At 44.1% G+C, this 18,882-nt stretch overlaps 1 protein-coding gene across 1 annotated transcript in view; it reads left to right on the plus strand.

Annotated features, from left to right (window-relative positions):
* Positions 1 to 18,882, plus strand: part of ipo7 (importin 7) — a 54,598-nt gene that overhangs the window by 24,607 nt on the left and 11,109 nt on the right. The window contains exons 3-13 of the mRNA XM_056278173.1: positions 8,170 to 8,323; positions 8,420 to 8,578; positions 11,529 to 11,685; positions 12,565 to 12,654; positions 12,980 to 13,074; positions 13,165 to 13,249; positions 13,358 to 13,492; positions 16,067 to 16,166; positions 16,271 to 16,347; positions 16,683 to 16,799; positions 18,742 to 18,831. Coding sequence (XP_056134148.1) covers positions 8,170 to 8,323; positions 8,420 to 8,578; positions 11,529 to 11,685; positions 12,565 to 12,654; positions 12,980 to 13,074; positions 13,165 to 13,249; positions 13,358 to 13,492; positions 16,067 to 16,166; positions 16,271 to 16,347; positions 16,683 to 16,799; positions 18,742 to 18,831 — 1,259 coding nt within the window. The remainder of the gene's footprint in view (positions 1 to 8,169; positions 8,324 to 8,419; positions 8,579 to 11,528; positions 11,686 to 12,564; positions 12,655 to 12,979; positions 13,075 to 13,164; positions 13,250 to 13,357; positions 13,493 to 16,066; positions 16,167 to 16,270; positions 16,348 to 16,682; positions 16,800 to 18,741; positions 18,832 to 18,882) is intronic.

Consider the following 18,882-nt stretch of genomic DNA (forward strand, 5'->3'; position numbering starts at 1 on the left):
GCACTGTACTGTCTCTGAGCATGTTTGCTCTTCGCAGATGGATATCCGAAAGACCCTAACCCTTTCTCCTCTCAACCATTTTCTCTTCAGTTGAAAGTATATCTCAGTTGTTACCCCCCCCCCCAGTTTTCTCCACGCCTTTAAATTGTATGCAGATGACGCAGGGATTTTCTACCCAGAAGTTCTTGTAAGCAAACATTGTGATTAATTCTATACCAAGTTGATGGCTTTGATTGTTGAAGTGAAATCTGTGTGGCGAGCTTGTTGCAGCCAAGGTAGCATGTCACCGTTTCGTTTTGTTTTTCTGTATTTCTACAGATTTGTTGTTCACAATGTAGCGTTATCAGAATGAAAAATGGGGTGCATGCCCTGGATGTGTTGATTGTGAGCCTACTGCATCCTTTCAGATTTTAATGCGTCAGAGACCCAGGATGCATACCTATTTACATCACTGGTTTATAGCAACTTCAGCAATATCTGCTGCCTTATCTTTGAAACACCGCTCTGGTCGCTCACCGGAGCTGCTCTGGTCTGCAAGTGCATGTTGATAGGCTATTACTCATGACATGTAACCAGTCAGTGCTGTGGGCGGGACATTGCTTGAGACCACAGAGGGGTGACTACAGACAGAGAGGCAGCTTCACAGAGCCAAAATGGCACATTTTTAAATTGATTTATTTTATCGGCAGTTGGATAAAAAAAAACAAAAGCAAAAAAGATTCCGATAATCGTAAAAATGTTGAATACCATATTTGATAATTGGCCAGGCCGATAATCGGTTGACCCCTTCATGTACCCTTGACGTTGTAAGAAAACAAAAACTTTCAATAAATGTGATAAATGCCGCAACAGTTTAGCATCACGGAAAGTAGAATCACTTCATCTGGACACAGAAATGTTTCCTCACTCATCTAAGTGACTTGTCCAGTCTCAACTGACTGCAGGTATCCCCACCCTTATAAACAGCGCAGTTGCATAACGACCGAATACAATGATTGGTTTCATATGCAGATTACCATAACCATTAACTAGAGTTGCAATGGCCATGTGTACTATTCACAGAGGATTAGTGAATAGTTGCAATCACAGCATTGCCTGGTGTGGCTCCTTTCTCTCCCTTTCCGTTTTGCCGTCTGTGTTTGCCTGAGTGTTCATCAGTGTCAGTCAGTCCAGGACCCAGCTTCACTGGGGTATAGAAAGGACAGGCTGTTAGTTTGACACACCTGAGTCTTGTCACTAATCGGCCTTCCTTTCGTATCTGCTCTCCCGCAAGCCACACTCCCTTTCTCTGCTTGCAGCCGAGGCTAAACCATACCCCACTACCACAATAACCTTCTGGTATTACTGGGAAAAATTCTTTCCTAAAGCCCATCAGTCATAGAAATGATGAATTATGAAACGTAACTTTATAAGGCTACAGTAATGTTTTTTTTAAAATACAATAATTTTTTGATTCTTTGGGGATTGCCAGCCCTCTGAGTAATGGTCATCATTTCATCTTGATCTCTACATTTTGGTTCTCAGCCACTGTACATGGCACAGGGTGGCTGGCTGAATAGCTGGCTGGTTGGTTCGGTGACAAGTTGGTAAAATTTTTGTAGCACAGATTTCAGGTTACAGTGTCCCCTGCCACAATTGAAATGGCCTCAGGGTGCGAGTTCTCCTGCCTGCTAATGGCTCCATACAGCTAGTCCAGTGCTGCTGTGGCACTAGCTTGCAGAGGGTATGTAGACAGCAGTTAACACTCAGGGGAATTCCCTTGGGAGATAGTGTGGTCTGCACCTTATTATTAGTTGTTCCAACACTGACAAACAGGACAGGGACTATTTACACGTCAGTGCACCATGAATTGTTAACAAAGAAGCATACACCACTCCCCTTTACCTTGCCAGTAGTGGTCATGGAACGGTCCACGTGGTGCACAGAAAAACCCTGCGGTTGTATAGCCCTTTCAGGTGTATTAGGGCCTAGCCAAGTTTCTGTAAAGCAGAACACACAACAGTCCTTCATGGTCCTCTGAGAGCTTATTTGACAATGAAGCTCGTCCAGCTTGTTTTCAAGGGACTGGACATTAAACAGCAGCAGGACTGGGGGGACTTATGGATGTAAACGACGTCATTGATTATGGAAATATGTCAATTTGCATAACATGCGTTTGTGTGTCGCAATGAAGTAAGATGGCCAAAGTATGGATTCCCCCGGAGAACAGGCTGCAGCTAAAAACCCTCACCCAAGATCACCTTAAGTGTGGAAGTTTTTTAGACAGAGAGCCAACAATGTGGTCCGTAAACTGCAAATTGGAAATGGCTTATCACAGCAGTACAAATGCTGTGGGGCAGATTTTGTCATTTTGGGGTGCAAGGCAAATACAGGCATGGGGACCTCCACATCCTTTGTTCTCCCCCTTTTTTCAATCCTTATTTTTCTGACAGCAATACATGTCTGACAATACATGTTTGACGAGCTCTTTGTCAGATAGCGTGTCTTTTAGTTCAAGTTCAAGTACTTTATTTGTCACATACACAGAAATACTACAAAGTAAAACATGCAGTGAAATGAAGGGAAATGAATTTAGCTGTTTCAGCCAGAGTTCAGGGTCATCTTCAAGTGTAACACATTGGTTAGGGTGACTGTTACTCACTAGTTGTTGATTATTTTCTGTATCGCCATCTTCGTCATAGCCATAGTTACCATGGAGCGTGAATGCGGCAGTTCGGTTACCATTTCCAGTCATAAGATCCTGTAAGGTTTTCTTGCATGTAGCAGCAGCATCACTTGAGCAAGCTGGGCAGACACTGCCAGCAGCAACGGGTAGCTGCTCTTCGCTAGTATTAGCAATGCTAACACTAGTGCTAGCGCAAGCAGCAGCTCCTTGCTGCTCTTCAGTAATGTTAGTGTCATAGATAGCTGCCATGAAAAAGGTTACCTTTGGCAGTTTTGCTAAAACTTTCTGTTTTCCTCCCACTGCCTCCTTTTTTCAGCACTGCTGAGGTATTTCACTTCATTTTTCAACAGTCTGTACACCATGCCGAGCCATTTGTTTACATGAGTTGGTTACTGCCTTCCTTAATATATCCACAGGTATGCAGTAAGATCAGGGGAGGACTCTGAGCCACTCATGATTTGTTTTGTTTTGTTTGATTTGATTTTGATATACTTTATCAATCCCCGTAGGGAAATTACGCTCTGCATTTACCCCCATCCGAGCTGTGTAGGGTTGTCCAACCCCCAAGGTTGGACAGCCCTGGGGTTCGAACCCAGCACCCTCTTGCCGTGAGGCGACGGCGCTAGCCACTGTGCCGCCAATTAAGCATTCTGATGCCATTTTAGTGTATGGAATTTTAGAAAGACATAATTTTATTAGAGAAAATTTAAAAAAAAAACATTTCTTAACTACAAGTTTATGAGGCGTTTTATGGGTAGTTTGGGGCCTAAGGCAATTGCTGACCTTTGCTTAATGGTAAAGTCCGTCTCTGCTATGCACAAGCACTTGAAGCAAAAGCATCCTGGAGTGCTTTATCAAGACGGCACTGTAAATCCTTTTTACTTCTAGTCCCCACCCAAGCATGCTGTATTCAGATTATCAGCATGGGGAGTGTGTTTCTGTTTGTAGTAGTCACTTAAAATTGATTTTCTAAATGTTTCTTCATCGCCCCCATGTTTTAAGGTTTTTCTGCACCGCTGCTGTTATGGTAACGTAACATTACACTATGTGTCATCTAACGTTGTTATTTGGCTGTCACTTAAATGGCCATGTATGAGTGAGAAAATGGCTTAAACTAACAATCTATATAGACTGTTGTTACAGTCAGTAAATCATTTTAATTGTTTTCCTTGCCTCACACTGATGCAAAAATACATTTGCCAGTGATTAGTTCATGTCCAGTATCCCCGTGACCCTAAGAGCAGGATAAGCAGTTTGGATAATGGGTGGATGGATGGTCCATGTTGGTGAGATTAGCACTGCAGAGGTGCCGGTGTTGTATTAAAATCTGTTTCCCCGTTGAGATCTGTCTCCCCAATGGAAACGGGTCTCTCTTGTTTAACCAGCTGAGGATAAATGTGTTGACCAGACTTCTACACAATCCCAAGGCGCGAGCTGTACATTCCTTCTCACTTGCTATGGCATTTGTGACAGCTAAATGGAGATTATAGCCAAAGCAATTTAGCCACGGCCAACTGAGTTTGAACCATTATCTGTGGTTATGCAGGACATTTTCTGCTCATCTAATGCCCAATCTGCCAAAGCAGACTGAAGGTGTCCTGCAGGTGTATCAGCTGTGTGGTTCTCTGGTGTACATCTTGTTTCTAAACACTTCGACTGTACAGTCCAGTCAGTGGTGAGGTAATGTATTGTTAAGCTCATGTTTGGGGTCATATTTGTGCTGGACCGCATGTCTGTAGTGGCTGAGTAAAAGTCAATTTCTTTTAAGTCCTTGATAATATCATCCCTGACTTGGTTGTATAAATTGGGGATTGCAGTTTTGGAGATGTATGTTTTTCCTGGTAATTTGTACTGTTTGTCAAACTTTTGCAGCATTTCTTTAAATGTTGGTTTTTCAACCGTATTGAATGGCTGCAATTCTTTGGCTATAAACCGCATTACACTGTCTGTTAACGTGCACCATCTGGTACTGTCACGTTTATATTTAGACACCCGTCCGAAAGCTTCAGGAACAGCCAGTTGCCGGGATGGAACTGCGGCGGTGGCTGTCTTTCCAAGTTCAGCGAATTGGGTCGGGTTGTGGATCCGTAGATGGTTTTTTAAATTTGTGGTATTAGTGCTTCTGACTGCCACCTTTTTGCTGCATATCTGACAAATGGCCTCCTCCAAGTTATCGGGCTCTGCTGTTTCATGTGGCTTAAAACCAACATGTGCCCACAGTGCTGCTGTGATGTTTGGCTTTGCAACTATATCCATGATGTTAATGTCAACACATGCTCGTCCAAATGCAGCCATCCAATATTATATTATAGAAAAAGCGTCTCAAGATAAACAGTTTGTTGGCACTAATTCATCAGTCGTGCTATTAAACCATCATGGAAGGGGCACAACAAGATGACGTCATTAAGAGCGCCAGTCAAACAACACATGGTGGAAAACGGCGTGGAAATAGTGATGGAAATATGAAATTTCTGTTAGTTTCACCTATCCAGCTATCCAGTATCTGAACCACTTATCCTGCCCTCAAGGTCACAGGGATGCTGGAGCATATCCCAGCAGTCATTGGGCGGCAGGCGGAGAGAAAGCCTGGACAGGCCGCCAAGCCATCACAGGGCCGACATAGCTGTTTTTATACAAATGAATGGAAACTATTCTAACGATTATGCAAAATGATCGCGGTCAGGTCAAATAATCACGATCAGGTGATTATGTAATATTCATGGCCTAGACATAACCAGTTCAAGTTTCAAGTCAAGTACTTGAGTAAAAATACTGATTCTCCAGTTCAGGGAAAGGTTTGCTATGACATACAGTGACTGAATTAATCTGTCTTTTTTTTTTTAAGAGAAGATTGAATAAATATTGAAATATTAATGAGACAAGTTTTTTTGATATTGATTGGGTAAATTAATTTAATTTAGTAATAAAAATCTTTAGAATAATCGATAAATTAGTCGCTAGATTAGTCAACTAATAGAGAAAAGAATCGTTAGATCAATCGATAAGTAAATAATCGTTAGGTGCAGCCCTAGACAGCAGTATGCTGGGAATCGGGGGCCGGGTAGGACGCCGTTGTAGCATCACCGAGGCATCAACACTTTTACCTCAGCTGCAGCGGCGCCGTCTGCAGCCATTACTGCATGGTGGTACCGGTTTGTTGTAGGTAATCTCTTGGCAAGTCCTGCAGCTTCCAGCTGTTGGGAACATGGGTATGTCCAGTTAAGTCTGGCGATCATAGGTAATTGTGCAAGACACATTTTGTGCAACAAAAGCGACATATAACACGAGAATGTCTAATCTTATGTCCAGTTAAGTCTGACAGTCATAGGTAATTCCACTTCGGTGTGGGGAGATGGCGGCAGAAATTCACATTTGCAGCAGCCTCACCCAGTACCGGTGTGGGAAGATGGTGGCGCGAATTCCCGTTTGCGGCAGACTCACTCAGTACCGTCCATGCGGTGTTTTTGTCCATGTCTGCGTCTAAGTTTGTCGTCTTTTGATGGCTGGGAGAGCTTGGTCTGCTGCATTCTGTGGGCCCAGGGACCACGGCCCTGTCTGGAACTGTGCCCGAAGAGGCATCACCGAGGGAGGTCTGACAGGACGCGGAAACGGGGCAGGCTAATCTAACTGCTAGCCCATGCAGACCGGCAGTTCCGATAACACCGAGGGCGGTCTAACCGCGGTCTCGTCTAGCATTGACTGTCTTTTTAGTGTCGTCATGTGGAGTGTGGGGAGGTGTGTTGAAGGTGTCTGGCTGGCACAGCTGGCATTGGATCGGCTGAGGGAGCCTGGTCTGCAGCGTCCTGTGGGCCCAAGGACCACAGCCCTGATGGGAGCTGTGCCCGAAGAGGAAACACCGAGGGCGGTCTGACAGGATGTGGAAGTGGGGCAGGCTAAGCTAACTGCTAGCCCATGCAGACTCGCAGTTCCGACAGTCATCCTGGCTGGCATTTGTTCTCCTGGACAGTGATCTTTTTTTGTTTAGTTTAGATATAGTATGTGTTGGTTTGGATATGTGTGTTCTTGTAGTTTTGGATGTGTTGTTGTCTTTGTGTTGGACTGCTGTGGGCTGGGGAAAGCGATGTTTCATTTCATGTGCGCAAGTACATGAAATTAAACGACAAATAAATGTTCCTGATTCTGATTCTAATTGTGCAAGATGCATTTTGTGCAACAAAAGTGACATATAACACGAAAACGAACAACAAAGTGAGAGTAGCCTGCAGCGAGTCGCAATAGTACAGCGCCATCTTCGATCTCATTACGTGACTACTCAACATCTATCCCTTTACTGCCAAGTTGACACACTCGAGCCTGTGAGTTCATGTTCTGGCACAGATAGTAGTTAATTTACAGGGGGAGCCGAGGCTTACTGTCTCATGTTTTGTACAAGTAACACTGCACTCATTCCTTTTTGTAAATGACTATCCTGTTTATCTTGTCCTGTGAATCTGTTGGTGCATGTTTTTAAACATCAAGTTCTGCTTCTGAAACCTGTTACATAGAAATGTATTCAGCTGGAAATGTTTTTTTTTCTTTCTTTTTGCTGCTTTGAATCTGTTTTTACTTTGGACAGATTTCAGATAACTGGGCTTGGCCAGCGTGCTGTTGGACAGCATTATACTGGGGTGGGCATAGGGGTAGATAAGCGGCAGCGTGGGGATATGCTTTGTCAGCGTTGATAGGCAGGATTTTGACTGCCTAGCCAGTGGTGTAGACATGTGTGTCAGCAGTCTGACATCTGCTTCCGAACACTCCCATTCCTCCCTCGTTTCCTCCGATTCCTCTCCCCACGTGCCTCTTAACCCATGCCCAACACCCCCCTGGTGTGGGTCTGAAATGCAATTGACACCCCTGTGCTACATTCAAATGCACTGGACTGCTGATAGAAGGGTCCATTTATACTCTAGCAAGAAATGTATTGCTGTTTCACACCTCTATAAATTGGGACTTCTGGAGTCTTGGTGTGTTCCTGGAGTGTCGTCGTTGGCACACTAACAAACAGGGGAGATACTAAAAAATGAAAGATGTGAACTAAAAATGAAGGCCAGAATTAGCCACTTGTCATGCATTTCCTGGCTGCTGCTCTGCCTCTCTTGGTTCATTAATCCTTCGAGTTTATCCAAGTGAGGATCCACAATGTTCAGCCAGGCCTCAAGGCTCCCTCCTGCGGTCACAAGTCTCCTTCATACCAGACCTCTGACTGCTGATAATGTTCCCTCTCTGCTTTGTCATCTAACTGATCTTAAATCTGCTGAGCCGGGTTAGTAAATAAGGATGTGATACGCAGTCGATATAAAACTCAAATCCTTTGTCCTGTTCAGTCAAGAAGGACACCTGATATCTTAGTTTTAAACAGTAGTGTAATGGAACCAAGAGGAATTGGCCTCTGCTAGAATATCCTGAACATCCTTACACGCGTGTTTTTATGAATTTGTTATTTCAGTTTATACAGATGTTGTTGTTTTTGTTGAATTTTGTTTTTTTATCTTTCCTTTATCTAGGTGTGATATATCTGAAGAACATGGTCACCCAGCACTGGAGTGAAGGAGATGGCTCTGGCACAGAGGTGGCTGTCAAAAACATCCCAGAGGAGGACAGGCAGTTTATTCGGGACAATATTGTGGAGGCCATCATCCACTCCCCAGAGCGCATCAGGTAGCCCCCACCCCCATCCTACATCCCTTCTCATTGTTACCCTCCTCCTCCTCCCTCATTAATTCCCCTCTGAAAATTGCCCCTTGACCTCCTCAGGGTCCAGCTGACGACATGCATCCACCACATGATCAAGCATGACTACCCCGGAAAATGGACAGCAATTGTGGACAAGATAGGTTTTTATCTGCAGTCAGACAATAGTGCAGGATGGCTGGGCATCCTGCTGTGCCTCTACCAGTTGGTGAAAAACTATGAGTAAGTCAAAGTAAGTTTCCCTCTTTTCTTTTTGTTTGGAGCTCCTGTTGTGTTCATAGCGGGGAAAAGTCCCCACTATGAACCTTCCCAACACCTGCTCCTGAGTAAATATTATATCAGTAGGTAAGCCCCTGTTTTTAGCCTTCCTTTGCACACTCACATTTAGAAAAAGGTAAAAGAAAAGGGAGTGTAGATGAAGACGACAATGATGGTGGTGTCCATATATGAAAGGATTTAAAGGGATGTAGATGAGGATGACCATGATGGTGGTGTCCATGTATAAAAGGATTTAAAGGGATGTAGATGAGGGTGACCGTGGTGGTGGTGTCCATGTATAAAAGGTTTTAAAGGGATGTAGATGAGGATGACCGCGATGGTGGTGTCCATGTATAAAAGGATTTAAAGGGATGTAGATGAGGGTGACCGTGGTGGTGGTGTCCATGTATAAAAGGATTTAAAGGGATGTAGATGAGGGTGACCGTGGTGGTGGTGTCCATGTATAAAAGGTTTTAAAGGGATGTAGATGAGGATGACCGCGATGGTGGTGTCCATGTATAAAAGGATTTAAAGGGATGTAGATGAGGGTGACCGTGGTGGTGGTGTCCATGTATAAAAGGATTTAAAGGGATGTAGATGAGGGTGACCGTGGTGGTGGTGTCCATGTATAAAAGGTTTTAAAGGGATGTAGATGAGGATGACCGCGATGGTGGTGTCCATGTATAAAAGGATTTAAAGGGATGTAGATGAGGGTGACCGTGGTGGTGGTGTCCATGTATAAAAGGATTTAAAGGGATGTAGATGAGGGTGACCGTGGTGGTGGTGTCCATGTATAAAAGGATTTAAAGGGATGTAGATGATGACCGTGATGGTGGTGTCCATATATGAAAGGATTTAAAGGGATGTAGATGAGGATGACCATGATGGTGGTGTCCATATATGAAAGGATTTAAAGGGATGTAGATGAGGATGACCATGATGGTGGTGTCCATGTATAAAAGGATTTAAAGGGATGTAGATGAGGATGACCGTGATGGTGGTGTCCATGTGTAAAGGAATTTAAAGGGATGTAGATGAGGATGACTGTGATGGTGGTGTCCATGTGTAAAGGAATTTAAAGGGATGTAGATGAGGATGACTGTGATGGTGGTGTCCATGTATAAAGGAATTTAAAGGGATGTAGATGAGGATGACCATGATGGTGGTGTCCATGTATAAAGGAATTTAAAGGGATGTAGATGAGGGTGACCATGATGGTGGTGTCCATGTATAAAAGGATTTAATGGGATGGAGATGAGGGTGACCATGATGGTGGTGTCCATGTATAAAAGGATTTAAAGGGATGTAGATGAGGGTGACCATGTTGGTGGTGTCCATGTATAAAAGGATTCAAAGGGATGTAGATGAGGGTTGCCGTGGTGGTGGTGTCCATGTATAAAGGAATTTAAAGCTATGTAGATGAGGATGACCGTGATGGTGGTGTCCATGTATAAAGGAATTTAAAGGGATGTAGATGAGGGTGACCGTGGTGGTGGTGTCCATGTATAAAGGAATTTAAAAGGATGTAGATGAGTTTGACCATGATGGTGTGGCGTCCATGTATAAAAGGATTTAAAGGGATGTAGATGATGGTGACCGTGGTGGTAGTTTCCATGTATAAAGGGGTGCAGCCGTAGAGGACAGTGATGGTGGTGTGGGTTAAATTGTAGGTAGCAGTGGTGTAGTTATAATGACTATGTAGCACCTTTCAAAAACAAAATTACAAAGTGCCTCACAATAAAAACAGATAAAGTAAATAAGATCCAGAACGTACACTTCTGTTGTCTTCTGGGTCAGAATGACCCACAACAGTATTCAACAGCAGAGAAAAGACTCTACATGATCTTTTTTCAACCTGAAATGTGATGACTTTTCCTACAGGGACCCCAACATTAGAAACACTGAAACATTGTGTTTGTTCATATTTCTATGAAAGCTGTACACCACTAGGGTACTAAGACTGTCTTAGGGTCATGTGTGACCCTCAGATATGTGTGGGTCATGTGTGTCCCTATAAAAAGGAGTGGTCTCCAGTGATTAAATGCAGTCTTTCTGCACTGTGAGGAGGGAAAACCCAGATAGTCACACAGTTTATGATGAATGACAGCTTGTTTCCTCCTGCACAATAGATTTGGGGTTTAAAATTAAATTAAGTTGCTTTAATTGAGAGGTTTAATGAAGGCGGCTCATCAATGACCATCTGTAAATGAGAGAAAAGTGGGCCTTAAGAAAGGGTACTGAGTTGCCTGCCTGAGATCTCCACAGCTGAGGTGCCCGAACAGCAGAAGGGGGAGATAGTAGGCTATGTTGTCCTAGCTTCTCACCTCATATTGGAATGGTCTAACATGCTAGTCCCCTGTGTCGCATGGGTTTTGGCATCTTTGATGCCCTCATGACATAGACTACTTGGAGGAGCATGATCATAATGTGGGGCGGCACGGTGGTGCAGTGGTTAGCAGTCGCCTCACAGCAGGAAGGTCCTAGGTTCGAGCCCCGGGGTAGTCCAGCCTTGGGGGGTCGTCCCGGGTCTTCCTCTGTGTGGAGTTTGCATGTTCTCCCCGTGTCTGCGTGAGTTTCCTCCGGGTGCTCCAGTTTCCTCCCACAGTCCAGGGTGTCTCCCCGCCTGCCGCCAAATGACTGCTGGGGTAGGCTCCAGCATCCCCGTTGACCCTGAGAGCAGGAGAAGCGGTTCGGATAATGGACGGATGGATGATCATAATGTGCGTTTTCTCCTGGATGAAAGAAAAAGTATAGCTTTTCTCCAAAGTGGCAGTGTGATGCAGTGTTGTTTGTTGTTCTGCTCATCACCCAGGCGGTCCATTTTACCAGTCCAAGGAAAAACTAACATGTTTTTAGCTCAGAAAATCTTAACTAAGTTGTACTGCTTGTTCAATGTAAACCTGGTGTGAAACAGGTATAAGAAGCCAGACGAGCGTCAACCTCTGGTGGCCGCCATGCACATCTTTATGCCAATGCTCAAAGACCGTTTCATCCAGCTGCTCCCTGACCCCTCCAGTGACTCTGTCCTGGTTCAGAAGCAGATCTTCAAGATCCTCTACGCTCTGTTTCAGGTACTGGCATGACCCAGTCGCCTGGCATTCTTTTGTCTGGTGTTGCTGGGGAGGGGGCCAAGTCATCAGATTTTTTCCTTTATTTAATTATGTATTTTTTTAATGTTAAATGGCATTTCATTTATATAAGGAGGTTCTCTCTTTTAGGCACCATGTTTCCTTTTGTGTTTTGAATTGAATCTCTGGACGGTATGATGAGCCACTGGGCCTGAAGTATAGAAGAACTGGGGTCAGTCTATGTAGTGGGTGGCATAGGACCCTGGGATTACTCAGTGAAATCCCAAATTCGTTTTGTTTTTTCCCATTTTAAGTTGTCTCGTATAATTTTGTTTTATTCTTATTTTCCTTTTTTACCCGTTTAAGAACATTTGTGTAATCAGCGGCATTAGTGAAAGTAAAATGGCAGTGGCAGAGTTCATTTTAATCCAAGTGCCTCGTGTGCAGGGACGTGTAAGCATGACAGGGTTTCTGCAGGGGAGGACAACGAGTGATTTAAGCACAAATTACTTTGAATTCCTAATATTTTCACAAACTTTGTAATCTCCCCCAAGCCTCCAAACTCCCCACACGCCCGTGTTGATATCTTAAATCATTCCTCATGTCTCCCTCCCATGATTCCATTTGTTTATAATAGCCTGGAAGTCATGGGGCCCTATGTGCAGTTCCCCCCTGTCATAAGTAGCCTCCAAATTAATACAAGTAATGTCTTGTCCTGTAGGTATTTCTATATTCTCAAAGGTCTGCTGACCCCACTTCAGTTGCTGTTTTTGATGCACATAAGCTGTATAACTGCTACAAACCCAGTTTTGCAGAAGGCAGTGTGCATGGGTGCAGAGGCATAACGTAGGGTGACGTGGCCGGTCTTCTCTGTCTCCACAGTACAACCTGCCTTTGGAGCTCATCAACAGACAGAACCTGACAGAGTGGATGGAGATCCTGAAGACAGTCGTGGATAGAGATGTGCCTCCGGTGAGGGCAGAAATCACAGATGAATCATCTGCATTACGGCAAACATACCAGCGCAGAGTGTTGAGTCAGATGCGCGTCATGTTACTGTTTGTAACAGACAGGAAGCCCCTGCTGATGTGTCAGAGATGAAATGCACCGATTTTAACGCATGCTGGCTGGGCACCATTGGTTTGGAGAGTTTGTTTTTGCTTTTTAAATTTAGCAGGAGAGTCCTTTGTGACGTTTGTCCTTGAGATTTATGAGTTGCTGGTTTCAATTTGTTCGCTTTCTAGAACAATCTGCTTGAGTTTTCTACAAGCTTATCACTCCTCGCTTGCCTCTGCAGGAGACCATGCAGGTGGATGAGGATGAGAGACCTGAGCTTCCCTGGTGGAAGTGTAAGAAGTGGGCTCTTCACATCTTGGCCCGACTGTTTGAAAGGTAAGCCACATAAACCACACGGGAACATCCTTTAAAGCAGTTGGCTGTGCTCTGTCTACATTGTTATCCACATTATCAAACTCTCACTAGGTACGGCAGCCCGGGTAACACAACCAAAGAGTATGCAGAGTTTGCAGAACTTTTCCTTAAAGGATATGCGGTCGCTGCTCAGCAGGTAGGAAATAATGGCAGCCTGATGAAAAAGCTGCCTTCCAGTGGGGTCAGCCAGACTAGACGGGGCCTCACGTATCCAAGGAATTGATTTGTGAATCTGTCTTGCCAGGTGCTGCTAAAAGTCCTCTATCAGTACAAGGAGAAGCAATACGTGGCCCCCAGAGTCCTCCAGCAGACGCTCAACTACATCAATCAAGGAATCGCACACGCTCTCACTTGGAAAAACCTCAAACCACATATCCAGGTAAGTAAGGAACAATATATTTGCATGTCAGCTTACTTGGTCTGTTATAGAGGAGAGGTGCACAGGGATTAAAGTTCTCCGTCTCTGCTACGGATTTCCACCAGTTGGATTCCAGACAGGCCATGGATGAGATCCGTGGAGGGTTTTTCTTAGAACACCCGTGCCTAAGCCATTTTTGTGCAGTACCTAAACTGAATGAATGGAAAAAATCTATGCTGAGAGTTCTCCACAAGAGGATGCTGTATTGGCTCTAATATAACACAGTGTGGGCTGGTGCACTACATTAAACTTGTGCAGCACTTTGGTTCAGCTGTGGTTGTTTTAAATGTGCTATATAAATAAACTTAACTTGACTTGGTGCTGTTAGTGCTGGGGCTGTTTTTTGGTCTTTATCTGTTAAGTGATAAGAGGCTCACTTAACACCAGAACCACCGGGTTTCACTCCTTCCTAACACCACCATGGGCGGTCAGGCTCACTTAACACCAGAACCACCAGGTTTCACTCCTTCCTAACACCACCATGGGCGGTCAGACTCAATTAACACCAGAACCACCAGGTTTCACTCCTTCCTAACACCACCATGGGCGATCAGCATGACCTCAGGTTTTTAAACTCTACATCGTGTCAAGATAAATACACAGAGATATTAATGCATTACATATGTTAGTATGTCTGTTATGAAACAGACATACTGACATAACTTGTCTGTTGTCATAAAAATGTTACGATACTTTTTTGTGCAATTAATCTAAAACTGATTTTAATGCAAATATATGCAATTTTAGGGGCATTCAGGGAGCAGCAAGTCTGAATCTTTTCTCCCCCCCCCCCCCTCCACAAAGTTTTTAAACTTTGAAAATCCAGAACGAAAATAATGAGCATCTTGGTCGTTGTAGTGTTAAAACAAAAATGTTGTTTTGTTTGGTTATGTTAAGATGAATTAAACACCTGCTCTGAATATGAAACACGATTTGAGTCCCTGCTGACAAGGAGGACTATTAGGAACATTCCAGGGGACCAGTCTGGCACCACTTTTGGAATTATCACGTTGTTTCACGATGCTGAGATGTGATTCCTGTCTGTTTGCTGGGTGGCTTCATTCTGTTTGGCTTGTGACTCGTGCCGTGTCCTCTCTTGTGTTGTGTCAAAGTCATTTTATTATGTCACAGTCGTTTTATTGTGTCACAGTCGTTTTATTGTGTCACAGTCGTTTTACTATGTCACAGTCATTTTATTATGTCGCAGTCGTTTTATTATGTCAGTCGTTTTATTATGTCAGTCATTCTATTATGTCACAGTCGTTTTATGATATCGCAGTCATTTTAGTATGTCAAAGTCGGTTTATTATGTCAGTCATTTTATTATGTCAGTCGTTTTATTACGTCACAGTCATTTTATTATGTCAGTCGTTTTATTACATCAGTCATTTTATTATGTCACAGTCATTTTATTATGTCAGTCGTTTTATTATGTCAGTCAATTTATTATGTCACTTTCATTTTATTATGTCACAGTCGTTTTATTATGTCAGTCAATTTATTATGTCAGTCGTTTTATTATGTCACAGTCCGTTTTATGTCAGTCATTTTATAATGTCGCAGTCATTTTATTATGTCACAGTCGTTTTATTATGTCAGTCATTTTATTATGTCAGTCGTTTTATTATGTCACAGTCATTTTATTATGTCACAGTCGTTTTATTATGTCAGTCATTTTATTATGTCAGTCGTTTTATTATGTCAGTCATTTTATTATGTCACAGTCGTTTTATTACGTCGCAGTTGTTTTATGTCAGTAATTTCATTATGTCACGGTTGTTTTGTCAGTCGTTTTATTATGTCAGCCTTTTTATTATGTCACAGTCGTTTCATTATGTCAGTCGTTTTATTATGTCACAGTCATTTTATGTCAGTTGTTTTATTATGTCACAGTCGTTTTTTGTGTCAGTCGTTTTATTATGTCACGGTCATTTTATTGTGTCACAGTCGTTTTATGTCACAGCCATTTTATTATGTCACAGTCGTTTTATTATGTCAGTCCTTTTATTATGTCACAGTCGTTTTATTATGTCAGTCCTTTTATTATGTCACAGTCGTTTTATTATGTCACAGTCGTTTTATTATGGCGTCACCAGTGAAATGTCTCGTAGATACCATCTTGTCATGTACCAAACCTTTTCAAAATCTATACAGGAATTACTTAGAAAACAGGATGTCAGTCAGAAGACTGAAGTTAGGAGGACTTCTGGTCCCACGCTGGAGCTCTGGTACTGGGCTTGAGAAAGCCAACAGGTCGTAGAAACTACTAGAATAGTGGACGTAAGAAGAACATTCCACTGCAACAACTAGTTCAGACCCACAGTATTGTGGTCAAAGATGACATGTCATCTCTGATCACATCAGCTTGTGTTGGTCATGATAGTCGTCAGAATAAGTAAGATATGCTGGGATCAGTCCACCGTGCTGGTAAAATAAGTAAATGGACTGGAAAAACCTGTAGTTAGTTTGTTCGTTCTGTCCACAACAGTCCAAATTCATGAACTGTGACACAGCTTGTTTCTGTATCCGTACCAGGGCATTATTCAGGATGTGGTGTTCCCCCTGATGTGTTACACGGACAGCGATGAGGAGCTGTGGCAGGAAGACCCGTACGAGTACATCCGCATGAAGTTTGGTAATGCTTTAGTGCCATCTCTAAACCCAACCTGAGCACTGGCTTACTGCTGTTGTGAGCGTGTCATTACAAAATAACACTGTCTCATCTTCCCTCTCCCCCAGACGTGTTTGAGGACTTCATTTCCCCGACCACAGCGGCCCAGACGCTCCTATTCACCTCCTGCAACAAGAGGAAAGAGGTGTGTATAAGCTTCTCAGTGTCACATGACTTGATGCTGGCCTTGTATACAGGCCCATCTGTGGCCCTCAGAGTATTCTGTCTCATCCTCCCGCTGGCGTAGGCTGCTTTACACGATTGTTTTTGTATGTTAGTTCCAGTAGTGGTGTGGTTTTAATTGTAGTTGTCCTTGTTGCATGCTGCTGCATGGCTGCTGCATGGCTGCTGCATGGCTGTGTCACCATTTGCCCTGCAGTGATTGAGCCTCACCTGCCAAGACAGAATGCTGGCTGTTCCCCAGCCCCGCCTTCATTTCAATACATTATAATCCAACCTGTTCTCTTTTTCTTTCTAAAGGTACTGCAAAAGACGATGGGATTCTGCTACCAGATTCTCACAGATCCCACTTCTGACCCCAGGAAAAAGGACGGCGCCCTCCACATGATCGGTTCACTGGCGGAAATCCTGCTCAAGGTGAGCTGGCACACTGGCCTTTTGCAGCGTTTGTTTTTTTTTTGGGGGGGGGGGCTGCTTTGAGAGTGGATTATGTACTCTTAAAGTAAAGGCTGGATTATATTCAAATTAATCACAGTGAAATCACATCAGTCTCACACACTTGCTTGCTTGCTGGTTGTCCATCACACACACACACACACACACACACACACACACACACACACACACACACACACACAGCGGTATAAGCAACTGAAAATGATATGATTATGATAAGATATGATAATGATAAAAGAGAGGTTCGACGCAAGTACAGCTAGTTTAAATTGTAGTCACACCAGGGGTGTCCGGGAGGCGTGGTGGTCTATTTCGTTGCCTACCAACACAGGGATCACCGGTTCGAATCCCCGCGTTACCTCCGGCTTGGTTGGGCGTCAGACACAATTGGCCGTGTCTGCAAGTGGGAAGCCGGAAGTGGGTATGTGTCCTGGTCGCTGCACTAGCTCCTCCTCTGGTCGGTCGGGGTGTCTGTTAAGGAGGGAGGGGAAAATGGAGGGAACAGCGTGATCCTCCCACGCGCTACGTCCCCCTGGTGAAACTCCTCACTGTCAGGTGAAAAGAAGTGGCTTGTGACTCCACATGTATGGGAGGAGACATGTGGAAGTCTGCAGCCCTCCCGGATCAGCAGAGGGGGCGGAGCAGAGACTGGGATGGCTCGGAAGGGTTGGGTAATTGGCCAAGTACAATTGGGGAGAAAATAAAAAAGATAAATTGTAGTTGCACCATTTCAAAACATGGTCACAAAATCCAATGGTCGCACTCCGGAGCTCTGCAAAGGATGTCTGTTGCGTTCCAGATGCGCAGCAACAGACACAGATGGCTGTTTGATGAATTTCTAATGGAGAAACAAACCAGTTTATGTTTTGACGGGTGGGAAATTAGTGAACATTCCCGTTTTTGTTTTGGGTTTTTATCACTGCATGGAAAATTAACGTCACATATCAAGAGTTGTGGGATCCTCCCAAATGGGTGCGCAGGCAGTCCAACATGTAGAGGTACACTGAAGTACTGCTTCTTCTTTAAAAGTGTGTAGAATTAACCAGAACTTGATTTCTATATTTACAAAAGGACTTCTGTTAAGCATAATGACTTGGTTTGTAGCGAGAGACACCAGCATAGCTCCCGCTCACCTTGGCGTTACGTGGGAGTCGCGTACTCTTGGAGTGGCATCACTTCCAGTTTAAGGCAGCTTGCCCTCCGATCAGCACAGCGGAGAACAGTGGGGCCAGGCTGGACATGTAGTCCCTCCAGTGAGTTCTGTGTCTACCCCGGTGTCTCCTCCCAGTTGGACGTGCCCAGAAAACCTCCAAAGGAAGGCACCCAGGAGGCATCTTAATCAGATGCCCAAACCACTTCAACTGGCTCCTTTCGATGCGAAGGAGCAGCGGCTCCACTCCGAGCTCCCTCCGGATGGCCGAGCTCCTCACCCCATCTCTAAGGCTGAGCCCAGACACTCTACAGAGGAAACTCATTTCAGCCGCTTGTATCCACGATCTCACCCTTTTGCTCGCTACCCAAAGCTCATGACCATAGGTGAGGGTTGGAACAATGACTGACTGGTAAAGGCCATTGTTCTCTACCGGAAAATGGTGGATTGCTCCCTCCAGGGTGGGGATGAGTTGTTGCCTCAAGTGAAGGAATTCAAGTATCTCAGGGTCTTGTTCACCAGTGTTTCAAAATCTGATCTTTATTAATTATTGTAATTGGTTATCAGAAAGTGAGGGAGGCAAAGGAAATGAGTCTCATGGGGTTTGATCCTGGGCATGGTTCAGTTTTTTTGTTTAGCTTGCCACCTGCAACGTTCCTTTCTTTTTTTGTCTTTTTGACTCAGGACAAAATCAGAAGTTGTTTTGTTTGTATTCCTTATGGTCACTGAGTACTGCTTGTTTGTTCCACACAGAAAAAGATTTACAAGGACCAGATGGAGTTCATGCTGCAGAATCACGTGTTCCCCCTGTTCCGCAATGAACTGGGCTACATGAGAGCCAGAGTAAGTGAGGGTGCAGTCACACCTCATGTCTGTATGTTAACAGCGCTGGGG

This window comes from Lampris incognitus, chromosome 4, assembly GCF_029633865.1.
Source record: "Lampris incognitus isolate fLamInc1 chromosome 4, fLamInc1.hap2, whole genome shotgun sequence".
Classification (NCBI taxonomy): Eukaryota; Metazoa; Chordata; class Actinopteri; order Lampriformes; family Lampridae; genus Lampris; species Lampris incognitus.